The sequence below is a fragment of the Chenopodium quinoa genome, unplaced genomic scaffold (assembly GCF_001683475.1).
Source record: "Chenopodium quinoa cultivar QQ74 unplaced genomic scaffold, ASM168347v1, whole genome shotgun sequence".
Lineage (NCBI taxonomy): Eukaryota > Viridiplantae > Streptophyta > Magnoliopsida > Caryophyllales > Amaranthaceae > Chenopodium > Chenopodium quinoa.
In genome coordinates this window covers 4,016,110-4,036,227 of record NW_018744593.1, presented here as the reverse complement: position 1 = coordinate 4,036,227, position 20,118 = coordinate 4,016,110, and the positions used below count along the sequence as shown (strand labels likewise).

The window sequence follows — 20,118 nt, the reverse complement described above, 5'->3', positions numbered from 1 at the left end:
AACTCATGAATCAACCTTAGTCCAGCCCATGGATCGGCCCCTCGAGGACTATTGTCCTTATATTTCAAAATTTGAGCTCGGTCTATCTCAGCCCATTGGTGGTGGGTCAGGCCGAGACAACCCTGCCTGCAGGCTTGCCCATAATCTAGCCCACCCTCGTCCAAAGCCATCTTTAAATTTAAGTTCAATTTAATACAAAGTACAAAATAAGTTGAACTAATACCAGGATTAACATAATAAAATCATAACTTGAGTTAGGCCACTTATCAAAATTAACTGAATTTTAAACCTCGTTAAGTCATTTTAGTAACCCCAAAGGCATATTATCATGATATCATCAATACGTACTACAATTCTTTTGGTTTTTCTAGCAATTACTACAATCAATGACTTAATCTCAATTCTCAATGAAAGACCTAGATTTAAATTATGCTTTTGTGTTCTTCAAACAATTTCACAGTAGCACTCACCCCACTCACCCCACTCACTCCTCCAGAAATCTCCCACTCTTTTAAAGTTTTACCTCACGTAGCAACCCATTTTGACACGTGTCCTCCATGTGTCGTCCTTCTAGAACACTCTCTTCACTATACACTCCTTTAAACCACTAAAACTTCCCCTTCAATCTTCTTCATTTTCACAACATAATCAAACAAAAAAAAAACTTACAAAATTCCATCTGACAAAAAAGAAATAAAGTTAGGCAAGAAAAAATGGCTCCAAGAAAAGGAAGGAAAGTAGTTAAGACTACAACCAAAGTTGTACAAGAAACAATTGAAGTCATTTCTCATGTTAGATCACAAGAAGCCCAGACCCAAGCCCATGCCCAAGCCCAATTCCAATCTCCCCAACTCGAAGTTACCGAGCAAAGGGAGGAGGAAACCTCCGTAACAACCAAGTCCATCCCCATCGAAGATGACGACGAAGACGAGACCCAAGAAGAGGAGGCCCAGCCCAATAAGCAAGTGAAAAAGGAAAGCCCAACAACACCAAACAAAACCCAAGAGGTAAAGAAGAAGGCGGCAACGACAACGACAACGGGCCGAAAGCGGGGTAAGAAGAGGAAGGGGGAAGGAAGAGGAGAAGGGTACAAAAGGTATGTGTATAGGGTGTTAAAACAAGTGCACCCAGGGATGGCAATAACGTCAGGGGCAATGACGGTAATTAATAATTTTATGAGTGACATGTTTGAAAGACTTGCTGGAGAAGCTTCTAGACTCAATAAGTATAGTAAGAAGCAGACGATGTCGGCGAGAGAGATACAAGGTGCTGTTAAGTTGGTGTTGCCTGGTGAGCTTGGTAAGCATGCTATTGCTGAAGGGAGTAAGGCTGTTACTAATTATATAACCTATGATTCTAAGAAATTCAAGGAGTTTATTAAATCGTAATATAGGCATTTTGGGACCAAAATGTATAACCTATTTTTTTTTTTTTTTTTTTTTTTTATTTTTTGGGTAGGGTTGACGTTTTATTTTGTTGTAGGGAATGTTCTGGGATTAATTAATTGCCTGACTTGTTTATCTTGTAGGAAGGCCCCACATTTTGTTGTTGATGTACGTAGGGGGTTCGGTAGGTTTTTCTTTGGTTGTGATCTTTGAAAATTGAAATTGCGTTGTATGTACTATGTAGTGTTTAAATTATGTCATTGTGTAGATTCTTTTAGTACTTCGTATTTCTTTTAGTTATGTTGCTTAATTTTCGGTTATGGTTAGGTTATACTTAGGCTTATGGTTAAGTAATTAATTAACAGGCCATCCAACTTGCTCGATTCAATCGATTTTCCACATATCCCTTGGAATTGCATCCTCATGTAACGAGCTTTAATTGTTTATGCGCATTTTGTCAGGGAGCCATATGAGAAAGTGATGAAAATTATTAATCCGAATTAAATTAAAAATTTTAACCGGAAAAGTAGCTCTAACCAATCGAGCTACCTATTATCATGATTTAATCTGAATTTTTTTTTTTTGAAAGGTAAAATACATGGTTTCATAATCCCCTATCCCAGAAAAGGATCATTAGAATCTAAATATCCACCTATTACAAAATCGGACTAATAGATAAGGATAAAATAGCTGATTTTTTTTTTTTAATCATTTTCATGATCAAATTCATGTCATGTTAGTTTTTACCACATTTGATTGTACTCTCTTAATAATCTGCTTTTTTTTTTTTTTTTTAACATTTTCATGATCAATTCATGTCATGTTAGTTTTTACCACATTTGATCACTAAATAATTGATATACATGATTTATTTCGTTTTACTGTTTTAGTATTCAAGTTTCACTAACTTTTAGTATTTCCAAGACACAAAAAAAAAACTTTTTGCCCTCCTCAATTTGGACCCAGATAAACTTCCGAATATTGATATTACAGTGGATAAGTTCATCACTGATAATAATAATTGGGACGTCCCTCTTCTTCTTACGGTTCTTCCTAATAACATAGTTCAAACTATTAGAGGAATCCCCTCCCCCTCCCCTCCTCCCCTATTCTAGATAAACCATGTTAGGGTCTTTTTAAAGATGGTCAGTTCATGATTACTTGGCTAGCTCATTCTTATGTTCATCCTTCTTCCAAGTGGGAGTTTCGATGGATTTGGAAATTGGACATTCTACCTAAGATTCAAATTTTTCTTGGCAAATTCTCCGTAACAGCTTCCCTACTCGTCATACTTTATCTTCACCTAATATTGTTGTACCTAGTTTTTGTGTTCTTTGTTCTAATCATTCTAAATCCCAGGATCATCTTTTCCTCTCTTGTCCATTTTCTTTGAGTTTTTGGTCTTCTTCTTCTGTCCTTCAGTGGCTTGGTCACATCCCTCCTATTAATCAGATCCATAATTTATTTCGCACACTTAAGACCAATTTGCCTAGGCTCCTTCCTAAGGTTGCTATTTTATTTTGGAATATTTGGAAACATCATAACGCAGTTATTTTTAAGGACTCTTCCGCCAATATTCATAGTATATTCATCCGAGCTTTCACTATGTTTAAGGAATGGGAGTCTCGATCTCTTCTTGACGTCATACACTTGCCTAATGCGCCACCTCCACCGCCTCATCCTCCTACCCCGCCCTTTTTGTCTCGTGGTCTCCTTCCCCACTCGGTTTTGTAAACTTAATTTTGATGGTTCTGCCAATCAAATTCTGCTACTTCACACTGTTAGAAAAAGGCCATTTTCCGATGGACCTAAAATTCCGTCGGAAAATTCGAAATTTCCGATGAATTTTAATCCGTCAGAATATTTCGATGGAATTTAGCCAAACCTACGGAATATCCCTCGCAATAATTCCGACGGAATTAAATGTTGTTGGAAATTAGAGCTTCCGACGGAATATTCCGTCGGAAGGTCTGATTTCCGATTTAATTCCGTCGGAAAGTATTTAATTAAAAATTAAAAAACGAGTTCAGATCTCCTCTTTTGCGAACCAGAAAGAATAAGGGGAAGAGAGAGAACGACCGAAAGAAAGGGAAAGAGATAAAGAAAGGGAAGAGAAAGGAAAGTTTGAGGACGTTGATTCCCCGCAACCACCGGCGTCTCACCGCCGCCGTTGTGTGAAAGGGGAAGAACGAGAAAGAATAGGAGAAAGAGAGAGAGTGATGGAAGAACGAGAAAGAGAAAGGGAAAGAGAAAAGGGGGTGTCGTTTCCCCGCAACCACCGGCGTCTCACCGCCGCCGCCTTGTGACCCTTGGGCCGCCGGTTGGTAAGTTTAATAATAGGTGTATTTGTTTTTTTTCGTTAAACCCTAACCACCATCACCATTGTGCAGCCGTCGTCCTCCATCTGCATCCTCCCGCCGCTGCGACCAGACCAGCCACCCACCTCCATCCTCCCGCTGTTGTGCAGCCGGTAAGACTCACCCTTTATTTTTTTTTAAATAATTAAAACTAACCAGAACCGCCACCACCTCCATTTACAGTGAAAACTAATGCCTTTTCTACGGCGTTTTCCGGGCAGCCACCATCGAATCCTCCTCTACCCTTGGTGAGTTCTTTCTCCCATGTTTTCTAATTCAATTTAAGTTGTTTACTTAATTTCAAACCCTAATTAAGTTTCTCATTGTAATTACTTGTAGGATTTGTAGATTTAATTGGTTTAATTGTCAATAAAAAGTGCAGATCTAGAGGTTAGTGACATTATTAACCCTAAAATTCTTAGTTTAGTTTATACATGGCATGTTAGTGACTAATTGTATATAGATATATGTAAGTTTATCATTATTTTTAGTGTAGTGCGTGTATACATGTTTGTTGTATTTTATGTTTAAATATGTTGAAATATTTGAAAGGAACGTGTTGTATTATAATATGTTAGTTTAGTTTGGTTTAGTTTAATATAATAATGTATGTTAGTTTAGTTTAATATAATGTATGTTAGTTTATTTATTTTAATATAATATTTAATAATTATTTAATATATTTGTTTAGTTTAGTTTAATTATGATATATTTGTTTAGTGTAGCTTAATTATGATATATTTGTTTAGTATAATGCATGTGTCCTTACTTTATATATTTTGTCAGTGAATCATTTGCATAATCATATGCCTAGATACCCGTTCAAGGCATACACATTAGGAGTATGTCTTGAATAGTCCCCGGTTGGGACTGTCCTTGTACGCTTATTCTCTCTTAGGTGGTGAATGTATGCCTTGTTATTGATTCTAGGGAATATCCTGGCTTCTCATTTCTCTACAATGTTCTCTGGGTACATATGTAGGTGTATCTAATCGCCTACATCGTGTACTTGGAGAACTGTATGGAAATGCTGCCAGATTTTCCATAGAATTGAAAACCTGACTTACATTAACTAGTGGGATTAAACGTACAAGGATGGGTTAGGTTTGAGTGTTAAGGACCCTTGGACATCATTTCAAGACTCATTTGCACTTCCATAACACTTTTATGGATAATGAATATTAAATACGCTTTGTGACTAATGTGATTATACATATGCGTGAGTTGTGTAGAAGTTGTAATCATGAAACGAACATAACGTAGCTAGATGTATAAAAGGAAGGTTGGGCTTTCTATTAATCCAGAGTTCGTGAAAGGGGTTGATGAATTCATTCAGTACGTCAAAGATCATCCCGAGAGTGGTAACCCGAATGAAGTTAGGTGTCCATGTTTTAAAAGTAAGAACAAACGGCTTTGGGATGCGGAAACGGTTAAAATTCATTTGTATCGCAAGGGTTTTGTACCTAATTACTATGAGTGGACGTGTCATAGGGAAGGGTTTCCAGGAGTTCTTGAACGGTGGTCCGATGAATATCGTGAAATGGTTTTCGATGCTTTTGGTCATACTCAAGATCAAGGGCATTCCGAACAGTCTAGTGTTTCATCAGAGGAGGAGCCTAATGCACAAGCCAGGCATTCTCTGGATTGTTGAAGGCTTCTGAACAACCATTATACGAAGGGAGTTCATTGTCTGTGTTAGAGATGGTTGCTAGAATTACTAGTCTAAAGTGCAAGTATAATTTGCCCTACAGATGTGTTGATGGGTTTGCTTCTTTAGTCAATGAAGCGATTCCTAACAACACTATGGCTAACACATTCTATAAGGTGAAGAAGATTGTGAAGGGGTTGGAGCTGCCTCATGGAAAGCTTCATGCATGCCCGAAAGGATGTTTGTTGTTTTGGAAGGATGATGCTAAGCTATCTACATGTAGGGTGAGTGGCAGCAACCGATACAAGAAGACTTCTAAAGGTAGCTTAGTGCCTTTGAATGTTTTATTTTATTTCCCAATCACACCCAAGTTGCAAAGGCTCTTTGTAACCAAGAACATTTCGGAGGAAATGACATGGCATTCGAAAACCCTCGAGTACAAGGCACAATGGCACACCCTAGTGATAGTGAAGCTCAGAAACACCTCGATAGTTGCTTTCCAAAGTTTGCCTCCGAGCCTCGTAATGTTCGACTTGGCTTGTGTACCGATGGTTTTGCTCCTCATGGTAAGTTTGGGGGACAATATTCTTGTTGGCCTGTCATTTTTACCCCTTATTACTTGCCTCCATCAATGTGTATGAAAAGACAATTCATGTTCCTTTCGTTGCTCGTTCCTGGTCCTAAAAACCCTAAGGGCAACTTGGATGTGTACATGCAACCGTTGATAGAAGAGTTGAAACAATTATGGGAAGTTGGCGCAAATACTTACGATATTTTGAGGAAACAGAACTTTAGTCTTCGAGCAGCCATCCTATGGACCGTTAGTGACTTCCCGGCTTATGGTATGTTGTCTGGTTGGACCAGATCTGGTAAGAAGGCTTGTCCATATTTCATGGAGAAAAACAAATCATTTTGGCTCAAACATGGTGGTAAAGTTTATGGTTTGATTGCCACTGCCAATTCCTTTCGACGGATCACCCTTTTCAGAATAGTAGAACTGCATTTTGTAAAAACAAATTCGAAAAAGGTGCACCTCCACACATCATGTCAGGAGAGGAACTTTGGGAATGTGTGAAAGACCTTCCGAAGGCTACAGATGGGCTCGAGGCACTTAAATGCCTCAAAAAAGCTAAAAAGGGGTGGTTCAAGAAAAACACATTGTGGGAGCTTCCATATTGGAAGCATCTGCTCATTTGTCACAACTTAGATGTCATGCACATTGAAAAGAACTTCTTTGATCAGTTAATTCACACTATAATGGATGTGAAAAAGTATACATGTGACACGCCATCAGCTCGAAATGACATTGTCAAATATTGTTAACGGTCGCAGCTTCATCTTTAAGAGGATGATAGAGGAAAAGAGTTCATGCCAAAGGCTCCATTCGCTCTTGAAAAGGTTCAGAGAAAAGTTTTGTGTGAGTGAACAGCTGCGATTTCCTGATGGTTACGCCTCCAATTTGAGTAGATGCGTAGATTTGCAAGCATGTAAGCTACACGGAATGAAAAGTCATGACTGTCACGTGTTCATGGAGAGGTTGTTTCCCACTGCTTTGAGAGAAATTCTCCCTGGCCATATTTGGAATGCAATTACAAAGATCAGCCAATTCTTCCACGATTTGTATCGCTACACAATCACAATTAGTGACATGGAGCGATTAGAGAAAAACATAGCTGAGATCCTTTGCAAGCTTGAGAAGGTATTCCCTCCTGCATTCTTTAACTTCATGGAGCATTTACCTATTCATTTGCCATATGAGGGCAAGGTATGTGGTCCTGTTCAATATAGATGGATGTATCCCTTCGAAAGGTAAATCAAAGACCCTTTCACATCCTCTTTTTTACATCCCATTCATTTTCATGAGTTGTTTATACATTTATATAACTATAATTGCAGGTTCCTCAATCACTTGAAACGAAATATTTGGAACAAGGCTCGAATTGAAGGTTCCATATGCAATGCTTATCTCACTGAAGAGATAACAAACTTCTGCTCTAATTATTACTTTCAGGCGTCAGTTGACACAAAAACACAAGATCTCGGTCAAAATGTGAATGCCGACATGGATTCCACAGTGGATAACGCTGAAATACCAGAGTTGTTCACGGTGTATAGCGATTGTGTGTCAAATGAGGGTAAAACTTGGTTTTTAGATGAAAAAGAACTTGAGTGTGCTCATTTGTTCGTGTTACGAAACAGTGGCATTCTTGGTGAATAAGAAAGGTATAATATGTTTAGGAATGAATTGTATTCAAAGTTATGAACAATTAAAATGATTACAATGTTGATTTACCGCGTGTCTTTGACCTCGTAGGAAGTTTGAGGACTACATTCTTAGTACTCGACCTTATGTGCGTAGAGAAGAAGTCATGGAGAAATGCAAAGCTGAATTCTCTTTGGTTTCATCACAAGGTGATATAAATGGTCTAACCATGACATAATTATGATTTTTACATCTTGCACTTCATTTTATTCAATTCATGAATTGTGACGTTTATATTCAAAACGTTGATAGGTGGTTGAAGAGAAACCAAATTCGAATGTCCTGCGAGCGTTGTGCATGCGTCCTTTCAAGCGTGTTCGAACTTGGAGGCAGATCTTTGTCGGTGGATTTAATTTCCATACACATGCCCATGGCAAGCACAAATCTACAATGAATTATGGTATGTGTCTATCAAGTGAGGATGGTGGAGAGTACTTCGGCATTTTAGACGACATAATTGAACTTGTCTACACTGGTCCCGAAAAAGAGTACAAGACTATTTTGTTTAAGTGTAGTTGGATGGATTATGGTTGGGGAATGAACATACATGAACAACACAAGCTTGTCGAAGTAAATCATATTAAGAAATACCCCAAGTACGATTCCTTTGTATCATCTTACCAAGTGACTCAAGTGTACTACACATCATACCCTAGCCTGAAATGGGATCGAGTTCAATGGTGGGTTGTGTTTAATACAAGCAAGGTCAGTGATTGATGCTTCGGTGGACTTAGAGTTTTTGCAGGCACCATCCCCACAAGTAAATGCAACGCTTTTCCCACCAAATGACATTCCAGACTATGTCCTAGATGATGATGATGAAGATGATGACGATGGCTTTGTTATCTCAAGCGATGAAGATGATGAATCTATTATCGACTCTAGTGATAGTGATAAGGATGACATCGATGTATTATTAGATGATAGTAGTGATTATTACAATAGTGATAGTAGTGATGAGATTAATGAATAGGAGAATATGTTAATCTCCCTTTAGAATTTGCTTGTTATTGTAAAATCAAAATATGATTTGGTCTTATAATAAATCATTACTTTTTGTATAAAATTTTATTACGTTGCACTATTCTTGTAATTTATAATATCATGCCATGTTACTAACAACTATTTTAGGTGGTCATGGCGGGGGGTAGAGATGGAGGATCGTCGAAGAAACCAAGGGGATTGGGAAAGCTCAAATGGTGATCGTCGACGATGACGAAGAAATGGAGGAAGCGGAGGCACATGATTTGGGTGCCACTCATGAGCCCGCCTTCAACCAACCACATATAAGACACAGCAGCATTCAGAGTTGCCGGTATTAGACCCTACTACGCTCTGGTACGTGCGTACATTTAATGAATTGAACTTATATTCTTATTTTCGAAAATTAACCTATTTATTACTTCTAACAAGTTCTATATTACTTTTTGTTGATGATCATCTAACATTGTTGTTCCTCGTTTAATGTAGGTTTGATGATAACAAGGTGAGGATTGTGGTCTCCGGTATGCTAACTGGATACTATCGAGACCCTTGGAGGAATTATGGAGAGGTTGGTGAAGGAACGAAACAACACTGGTGGAACTTGTTCAGCGTATGCTATTTTTAACTTAGTTAATACATGTTTTATTAAGTGTATTGATGGAGTTGAGTTTATAACTTTTAAAGTTTATCATTCGCAGAAACAATTCACATGGGCACCTCAATTGAACGAGCATGTGAAGCAAACTTTTGAAAGGAAGTTTGGAACTCGCCTACGTGACATGTACTACACAGTCACACACAAGATGAATGGCGCCAAGCCAGGCTGGCTCAATGAGGAAGTCCACAAGAAGATGATGGATATTGTTTCCACAGATCCGACGTATAAGAAGTGGTCGGCCCAAAATAAAAAGAATAGATGGGGCGGTTCCCTGGAAAATGTGGTTGAACCAACCCACTATCAGGGTTCTATGTCAGCTATACAACATGCAAAAAGGATGGTAAGTTTGTTTAATAAGCAAGTAAAATAGAAGGCATTTGTGTATTAATATGTAATGGTGGTGTGACATTTATAACGATGATTTTCTGCATGTATAATCACAGGCGGCGAAGAATCAAGGCCTGTATATACCAACATCTCCTGAGCTTTTTCTGAAGACGCACTTCAAGGATATGCCTGGGAAAGGCACAGTGCCAGCCAACACCAAAGCGAAGCAAATTGCAGTATCAACTTCAATATAACTTAGACTCTAAACTTATTTGATTGATTTCATGAAAATGGGCAAAGTAGAAGTCACTTAGGCCATATTTGGATGAATTTGGATGAAATTGATTCTTAAAACTTACTTTATTGGTTTTTTTTGTGATTTCAAGCCCTATACACCTAAAAATACCTATGAATGACATGTTATGAGAAAGAAAGAGTTCATTTGGTAAGAAATGAAGAAAATGGGCAAAGTAGAAGTCACTTAAGCCATATTTGGATAAATTTGGATGAAAATGGTTCGTAAAACTTAGTTAATTGGTTTTTTTTTGTGATTTCAAGCCCTATACACCTAAAAAATACCTATTATTGACATGTTATGAGAAAGAAAGAATTCATTTGGTAAGAAATGAAGAAAATGGGCTAAGTAGAAGTCACTTAGGCCATATTTGGATGAATTTGGATGAAAATGGTTCTTAAATTTTAGTTAATTGGTTTTTTTTTTTTTTTTGTGATTTCAAGCCCTGTTCACTTAAAATTACCTATTATTGACATGTTATGAGAAAGAAAGAGTTCATTTTGTAAGAAATGAAGAAAATGGGCAAAGTAGAAGTCATTTAGGCCTTACTTGGTTCTATTTTGTTGAAAATGCTTCCTTAAACTTAGTAAGTTTCTCCTTTTCACATGTATATCTTGTAGGAGGCCTACCAGAAGAAGGTTGAAGAAGCAAGCACTCAAGGGATTCGGAAGAGTCCGAATGAGTTGTACTGGGAGATTGTGGGTAGTCGCGACAAGAAGGGTCGTGTAAAGGGACTTGGCCAAAGTGCAGAGCTGTACTATGGTAACCGGATGGGTCGAGTTTCCAAGTCTTCACAGCAGTACACGCCTTCCGTTGTTTCTCGGATGCAGGATCAGATGGAGCATAGGGTGCAGACTCTTTGCAGTGAAATCCGGAGTGAATTGGAAGTCGAGATGGAAGCCTGATTTCAAGCCCAAATGGCCACAATAGAGAGGAGAAACCAGGAGAAGGGGATGAGTTTATGCGTCGTTTCCCAAGCGACACATGTTCCACCATTCAACCTCAGAGTCGAAACCCCAAGGACGACCCGGGTAGTGGCGGAGCAGGGCAGGGTACCCCAACTATATTTATATATATATATATATATATATATATATATACACATATATATGTATATGTATATATATACATATACATACATACATACATACATATACATACATACATACATACATGTATACATATACATATATATATATATATATATATATATATATATATATATTTTCATAATTAAATCATTAATGGTATAGGTTTCGAATGGTGGTAATTCCAAAAAAAAATCGCTTAATTTGTTAAATTAGCAGGTGAAATTCCGACGGAAATTCTGATGTTATTATTCGTCGGAAGTTCCTTTTGTTGCGACGGAAAAAAATCCATCGGAATATGGCGACGGATTTTCAGATGCAAATTCTATCGGAAATCATATATTTTCCGAGGGAAAATAAATCCGTCGGAACTTTGCGACGGAAAAAGCATTGTAAGATTCCGACGGAAATTTAATCCCTCGACCTTACGACGGAATATTTCCGTCGGAAACGTATTTGATTACGACGGATTATTCCGTCGGAAGAGGTATATACCGACGGAATTAATTTCATTTGAATATTGCGATGGACTATCAATTTAAGTCAATCCAGGCGCCGACAGATCTATTTCCGTCGGAAATTCCGTTGAAATATGTTTTTTCGACGGAAAATTCCTCGGAAAAAGTCGAATTTCCTACAAAATGTTTCGCGACAGACTATTCTGACGGAATTCCGTCGGAAAGATGATTTCCGACGGAATTTCAAATGATTCCGGCGGATTTTATCTGTCGAAAAACGGTTGTTTTCTAGTAGTGGCAGGTGTTGTCATTTGGGATCACCTAGGAAATCATGTGGCCTACCAAACTTATAATTTAGGCTCTTGTCCGGCCTTTCTTGTCGAAGCTATTACCCTTCGAAATGGCCTCCTTCTTACTAGGGATTTTAAAATTTCAGATATTTTTATTGAAGGAGATAATCTAACTGTTATTAATATTTTGCAGGGTCATTTCAGTTGTCCATGGAAACTTCAGCTTCTTATGGCAGATGTAAATGCTATTTTGGATTCTTTTTCGAGCTTTCAGGCAAGAGACATCTATCGGGAAGGAAATCGAGCAGCAGACTATGTTGCTTCTCTCGGCTACTGGACTTCGACTCATCAAAATATAGATCCTTTTTTATATAGCAAATTTTCTTATTTTTTACACCTTGATAGTTTAGGTCACGGTCTTGCGAGAAGGGTACCTAAACACCCCAATGTATCTTACTTTCTTAAAATTAAAAATAATAAAAAAAAACTTATGTCTTTAAATTTGTGCGCTACTGAAATTTGAAAACTACACGTCAAGACGATTCATATAATTGCACATAAATCATATTTATTCATATATTCTTCGCAACCAATTACTCTTATTATCAATCATGTACTATGATTCTACTTGGTTTATCTTTAATTCGCTACCTTTATTCTATGTAATAGTTATATTTCGGTTCAACAAAATAGGATTGGAGTATTAAGATCAATGTACAATGAGCCACGCGACAACACTCAATAACTATGGGTTATAATAGTAGATGGTGCCACTATAATTAGTTGAGTGACCAGATATGCACGGAACAATAAGTCACATACACAAGGGCAGTACACTAGTAAGTAGTAACCCCAAATTCGGGGATTTAAGGACACACACAAATTTAATCTTACTATTTCCCTCCTTAAGTACTCAGTATACTATTGCTGTTACAAAATATATGGTTCACATAAATCACAATCAAAGAAAGTTAGATGACTAAAATCAAATTGGAAATTGGGACCTTAAATTAATAATATAATATTCAGCAAAATCCACAGTAATGAATAGCGGTCCATAAATTCGACCAAAATGATTGGGTCACTTTCGAGTACAACTTAAATTAAATGGATTTGTTCATATGCCAATGTTGCATTATTATCTATATATTTTAGATGCTCCTAGAAGTTTCTTATCTTTAATTTTGCTTCCTATTCTATCTAGTAGTATCGAATAAATGTTTAGCTTATTGATCGAATTGTTTAAAGGGTTAAAATAAGCAAGCGCTGATATACTCATCCAAACATGCTAGTGGGATTCTGTTTATTCATACAATTAAAAAATAACTGCATGAGCTAATCATCTCAGAATTCTAGTAATTCATATATAAGCGTCATTTTATGGCGGTAAACAATTCTAGAATTACCGAGTATTATCTTGTATAATACGAGTACACTAATAATGACTTCTACAGAAATCACATTTAGAGCTTTTTTTTTTTTTTTTTTTTTTTGGGTTGGTGAGGAGAAGGGCCCTTTCGGACCGGAACCTCTCACGGATCTTTCCGGCCTACGTTAATGGATTAGGCACTTTGGAGTGGGAAGCACTTTTATGAGGAAGTTTTCACAATTTTGATTACTATATGCTCATGATCTCACCACCATAGTGTAATATTGGGTAATATTTTGGAGCAATCCACCTACATAATCTATGAATCCTCCAAGGCTCCGATCCTCAAGCATACTCTTCAAGCATTTCTCTTACATACAATATATTTTGGCTTATAGAGATTACTTACAACGTACTTGTATTTCATCTCTATTATAAAGATTATTAATGTAAGCTTCTTTTAGGAGAATGTTGGCTCTCTGAGAAAACAGGAGTTGAAAATCCTCTTATACCCATGATTTCTAGATCAACTATTTCTTTTTGTACTACTCCTTTTCGAGTTTATTCCTTGTAATGTATAATTTAGTTCAAGTAATTCATAATAGGATAAATTGCCAAGAATAATTCCAACTTTGCTCCATCCGCTCAAAATAATCTCAACTTTGGATTATTTTTTAATAATCCCAACTTTATACTCCGTCCGCCCAAAATAGTCCCAACTGGTCATCTAACTTGCTATTACAAGTTACCGGACACATGTCATCCTACGGTTGATTAAAAAAATAAATAGAAAATAAAAAATAAAAAAACACCAGCAGCCTTCAACCCAGCCACCCCCATTGCCGAGCCCAACCCCTTGACTCCCAGGTGCCAGCCGCTGCCAAGACACCTACCCCTCCACCGGCGCCGGCGCCGCCTGGACCATTCTCCCCCTTCCCCTTAAACCAGCATCCCCTCAGCCCAAAACCCCACAAAACAACCATAAAAAAACCCTTCACAAACTCGACCACCCTTTCCACCATCCCCGCGCCGTTTGCAGATCTTGGCCATGTGCATTAAACCTTAAAAAAAAAAAATTACGTGACTGTTTTGAACGGATGAAGTATAAACTTAGGATTATTAAAAAATAATCCAAAGTTGGAATTATTTTGGACAGACGGAGCAAAGTTGGAATTATTTTTGACAATTTTTCATTCACAATATATTATACTCTCCATTTTATATAATGGATTTTCAAGTACTTGTTGTTCGTGGTTGAATCTATTCTTATTTTTGAGGATTTTAATTAACTATTTTCGAGTTTATTCCTTATAATGTAAATTTCACCCTTAATAATTCATTATTCGTTGTACTCTTCTTTTTATAATACATACTAGAATTTCTAATGCTTGTTGTTCAAAGTGGTTTTTTTTTTTTTTTTTTTAAATAAATTTGTTTATAAATATTTGAGGATGCTTCTCGCATTAAAGTGTGTGCTACTCTTTATTTCATGTCTTGTGTTTTAATTCTTTCCCTATTTATTCTTCTCAATCCCTACTTCGTTTTTCCACTATATCACAATCTTAACAGAATAAAATCTCAAATCATTGTCGAGCAATGAATAATTCAATTGTTTTGTACTTTAACACTTTCTAGTTGGGTTTGTAGTTGTAAGATTGGAAGGAAAATGTATAATCCTTACACTGCTTATAACTAGACACCTAATTGATTCTGGCTGAGCTTTAGTTCTTGGTAACATTTGATACGAATTATACAAATACACCTTATCATTCAACTCTAATGACTTTCATTCTCACATATGTATTCAACTTTAGTTTTGGCATAAGATAACCATTTGCATTTAGTCATATACCAATGATTCAATAAACCATACATATCCTTATGATATTAGACTTGAAGTAGACATTCAATAACGTGACAAACTACGTTTTTTTTTTTGTTTTTTTTTATTTATGAATTAACTAACTTATAGAATGATTTAAATTAACGTAAACATTTGATATTTTAATCCGATCACTTTTATAATGATTTTAACCGCACGATTTTAACTCTCTTTCTTCCCAAATACTCAACACTTGAAAAATAAAATTAATAGAATAATAAAGCAAGCATGACATATTATTTAAGCTTTTTTTTGTTTTTTTTTTTTTTTTTTGAGGGCTATTATCTAAGCTCTTTTACACAAGCATTTTCTAATCAAACATTCAAACTACCACGTCTAAATATATCAAAAGTTCAAAACCGTCTATGACAAAAGTGCGTAACATTCATTACCACTACCTATGTACAAATTCACATGTCTTTCAATAAAAAGAAAAAGACAAATTAATTTTAATGCAATCAACACACTCTCATTCTCATCATTCCTCTATTTTTGATAGCCATCAAAAACTCAACGATCGATGCAATCTAACTCTCTCACCAAACCACACACAACTAGTACTTCTCCTCTCATCACCTGTTGTGGACCCCACTTCCCTCCTCTCCTCGTTCCACGTGTCACCACCTGCCACCACCAATCTCACTTCACTCCCACCACTACTACCACTACTCTCCCCACCACTTCCTCCACTCTCCACCACCTCCACCGCCACCGCCGCTGCCACTCCAATTTTTATTTTTTCCTCCTCTTCCTCCACCAACAGCTTCGCCGTTCGACAAAGCGGACACGTCACGTGACTCTCTAGCCACGTGTCAATACACTCAACATGATACACGTGACCACAATAAGGTATCTCCTTCATTAATTCTTTCTCCTCAAACTCACTCAAACAAATTGCACATTCCACCTCATCAATCATCCCCTGCTTCGCCTCCCCAGGAAAATAAGCGTGCACCGGCAATGATTTTACCACCTTCGCGTCCACTCCTCTCGCCGAATCCCTCGATCTCGACAAATACGACGTCGTACTAGGAAGACTATTATCACCCTGAGAAGTACCGGAGCTCCAACGTCGTCGTGTCGGGTCAACCGAGGATTCATCGGAAAAACGACGAATGTAAATTGAAAAAAAAACCCATAAAAAAACAAAGCCGTTAAAAGGACTAATACAGTTAACGCCATTGCAGAATCAAAGGGAGGATTAAGCTTAAGATTGCTGTAATAATTACTCGTAGTGTGAAGGTTCAATGGGCACTCAAGAGGGGGGGTGAATTGAGTGTTAAGTAATCGTTAGCGATTTTTTGCTTCTTTTCGGATTATGTGTAAAGAACCAGTTGTGCTGGTTCCCTTATGCAGCGGAATAAAACAAAGCAATAAAGAACACCACAGATTTAACGAGGTTCAGCCAACTCTGGCCTACGTCCTCCTATCCTAAGTCCTTTATTAATCTACTCCGAAAAATAAAGACAAAGAACACTCTACTGTTTCCCTACTCCGGGAACCAGTAAACCCCACACTCTACTCCGAATGTGCTCTAAACTTACCCTCGTAAGTTCCTAGTGTGTTTGAACTCACAAACACTCACCAAGTCTTCAACCCCTCTGTCAAAGACTTAATACAAGATCAAGAACTCTCTAATGATCTAACTCTCAAAAGTCAAATAGAGAAAAACGTTAAAACACTATTATGCTCTTGTGTATCACTTGATAATTGAATTAGTGCTTTTAGCTCTCAAAAATAAAACTCTATTAAAAAATGCGTGAGAGCCGTATCTGATTATTCAGAATAAGATGTATTTTATAGGTTAGTTAGCTAAACCCTAGTTACCTTAAATCATGCATATAAGATATATACGATTTATGGTAAGTATTTATCTTAATTGATTTGATCACAAGATAAAATCAATTTAAGATAAAATACTTCCTAGTTTTTATCTAACCAAAAATATCATCTTTATTCTTAGCTGCTTGGATATATTTTAAATCAATATTTTTCGGAAAATATCTTTTTATAAAATCTTTGTAAAAACGGCAGCTTGAATAATCTGTTCAGTTAACCTGGTTCCCTGGCCTGGTTCCCTGAACTGAATATGTTATGAAATTTGTTCCAAACCTTGTACCAAATTTCATAACGATATTTAATATACTAAAAGCACTTTATATACTCAATTATATAAGTTATACTACGGAGCATTTACATGAAGTTCCTAAATAACTCTTTGAGTGTAGTCTTCCTTCATGCATTCGTTAAGTCTTGAAAGCTTCCATGAATGAACTCAATTATTGACCAAAGGACCTTCCTTTAAGTTGATCGAAAATTCTTTCAAGCTTCCAGTCTTAGAAATCAACTTAGATACTGCACATTCAACAAAGTTAATGTACAATACTAAATAAGTAACTGCCTTTCATAAAAGCAGTTTGAGAAAACAGTTTATACTGGTTTCCTACCAGTGCATAGCTCATTCATCATCTAACTGTTCCCTGTATAAAGATAAGTTAGTTCAACAAATATCTCATATAAGTAATAACTTATCTAGGGAAACAGTGTTCTATTTTAGCTGGTTTCCCCAACTGTATTGAACACTTTCAAAGACCTGTTTCCCTTAGCTGTTTGTCATCATTCAAAACTATCAATCAAAACCTAAGGGACTCAACATAGTGGGATTGCTTTCTCTATCGTAATTTTTCGACGGCGAATGCGTCGGAGAATAGTGTGATATTGATAATACAGAGGGGTTATGGTCTTCTTCTATTGGGAGTAATTTTCTGATTTTCAGCGTCATTGTTTTTTTTTTTTTTTTTTTTTTTTTTGGGTGTTTGTTTAACAAGTGTTGAGTAGTACGGAGAGAAGGTCTGATTGATAGTTGATGAAGTGTTGGTAGTGATAAGAATTTAGAATGGAGGAATTAAATGAGGGAGATTGAGTGAGAGAATTGAAGAGGGAAATGGGGGTTAAAGTGGGGTATGGTGTAGTCGGTAGTAGAAGGGTCCCATTTTTAAGTTGTTTTATGGGATTGGAATTTTTCACAAGTTAATTTAAATTGGGTTAGTGAGTTAGGCCGATTGAGAGTGGGAGAAAGGTAAATAATTTCAAAGTATTGAAGTTTGCTTAATGGTGCAAATTAGAACATGCACCTGGTTATATGTAGTTTTATATGGAACTAGAGACTGGAGTATATTCTAGCATTAAAAACACACATTAGATAATTTTTGATAAATGCTCAGATTGAGAAATTAATAATAAAAAAAAATATACAGAAGTTTATAGAAAAGTATAAATCCAAGTGTAATAATTATAATAATAAAAAATTAATTAACGAAGTCTTTAAGCAATTAATAATGTAGCTAAAAAATGCTAATGTTGTGTAATCTTTATGACTACAAATAAGCATTAATTATCTATTCTTATTTGGTACTCCATTCCTTTAAAAATGCATAAATCACACGCCCGCAAATTAGTGTAATAATTAGTCAACATTTAAAATAGAGTAAATGAAATGAGGAAAATTTTCTCCAAAATAAAAGTTTTTTTTTTTTTTTTTTTGACGGCTCCAAAATAAAACTCTACTTTAGTAGAGATAAATAAATACTTATTTCAATTAAGGCACATACATCCCTACCTTATAAAAAGTACCAAATTACTCTTATAAAGTTATAAATAGTGTGCTGCTAATTATACTATTCAAAATGTGCATTTACATGTTTCTCTCATTAATATGTACTCTATATTTTTATTTTAAATGCATCAGCTTGATGGGCACATTGCCAAGATGTAACCAACAATTAAAAAAAAATTCCCCGAACATAACTAGCCGTGGCACGTGCATCGTGCGCGTTAGGAACCCTAATTATTGTAAAAGTATAATACCGATATAGTAATAGTACAAATATTATTACAAAAGTACATTAATAATAAATGAAGCATATAAATATCAACAAGAAACAATCAAAAAAATTTAAAAGAATAATTATTATCGTTATAAAATCATATACGGATGTTTTGGGCAAATCTTAGAAAAGAGGTTTCTAGGAATTTGTTAAAGGTTTTAAGGGGTTTTTGTAATCAAATCTGCTAAAAGAAAATAAACACAATCCAAATGAATTGGTTAAGAGCAATAAATCATAGAATTATAATAATAATGATAAATCGAAGAACAAAGATCAAAGTAAAAGAGAGGCATATAACAAATTTTAGTATAAAAGTGTTGTAAATGTATTAGACAATGTATGGATGAATTCTAATACAAAGAGTATTGCTATTTATAATGACTTGTAAATCTAATAAAGGTAATTATTGAAGAGTCCTCATTATTTTGGTAATGTTAACAATATTGATTGGCATCTTCATCTTTTAAGAAATGTTGACTTAGTTGATTGATATTTCCTTGATTCGCTCCTTCAATCATGGGATGTAATTGTGCTTGTTGCCCAAGCATTCATCACGAGTAGTCAAATGGCCCAAGCTTTGAAGGGAAGCTATCTTTCTCACAAAGGATCAGAAAGGCGGTCGACTTACTCAGAAAGGTGTATTTAAGTCTGTACTAGCTGTCCATACTCGATTGTGACCAATGCGCGAATAATATTTCGTCAATCAAGTGATTCGTTTCCTGATTTAGCTTTACTTGATTGATTCTATGGTCTTGATTGATTTCATAATTTGATTGTTGACTTCTTGATTGGACCAATCATATCCTTGATTGATGAGCTATGATTCTATTGAATATTCTTTGATATCTTTGACCATGCATGTTTCCTTTTTCATCTCGTTTCCTTATGTGTAATTGATCTTTCCCTAATTTATAAGTTGCTAGAATCCGCTCCCAACAATGGAGTAATGTTTTTTTTTTTTTAAACGTAGTAGCCTAGTATTATTTTTGTTTTACTCGGTTGAATGTAAAACTATATACAACCGTCAACTGGTGTAGCTTCTACTAATTGGCCTGATAGAGATTAATCTTGAACATTAACGCTTTGTTTGGATAACAAAGAAGGAAGGAAAGGAAGGGGAGGGGGAGGTGAGCTTTATTTTCCCTCCAAATCTCTCCAATTTTGGAGGGATTATGACTATTAAAGAGAGAGAAAAAATAGATCCCTTCCTCTGCTTCCCTCAATCCT

The 20,118-nt window shown here is 36.2% G+C and overlaps 1 protein-coding gene and 1 pseudogene across 1 annotated transcript; one reads left to right on the top strand and one right to left on the bottom strand.

The window, feature by feature from the left end:
• Nucleotides 1–263: 263 nt before the first annotated feature.
• On the top strand, nt 264–2,173 carry LOC110699880 (probable histone H2B 4). Its single transcript, XM_021877390.1, has one exon. The coding sequence runs from the start codon at nt 714–716 to the stop codon at nt 1,386–1,388; it is 675 nt and encodes a 224-aa protein (XP_021733082.1). The 5' UTR covers nt 264–713; the 3' UTR covers nt 1,389–2,173.
• A 13,197-nt stretch (nt 2,174–15,370) lies between these two features.
• On the bottom strand, nt 15,371–17,786 carry LOC110699685 (annotated as a pseudogene).
• Between the last annotated feature and the right edge of the window lie 2,332 nt (nt 17,787–20,118).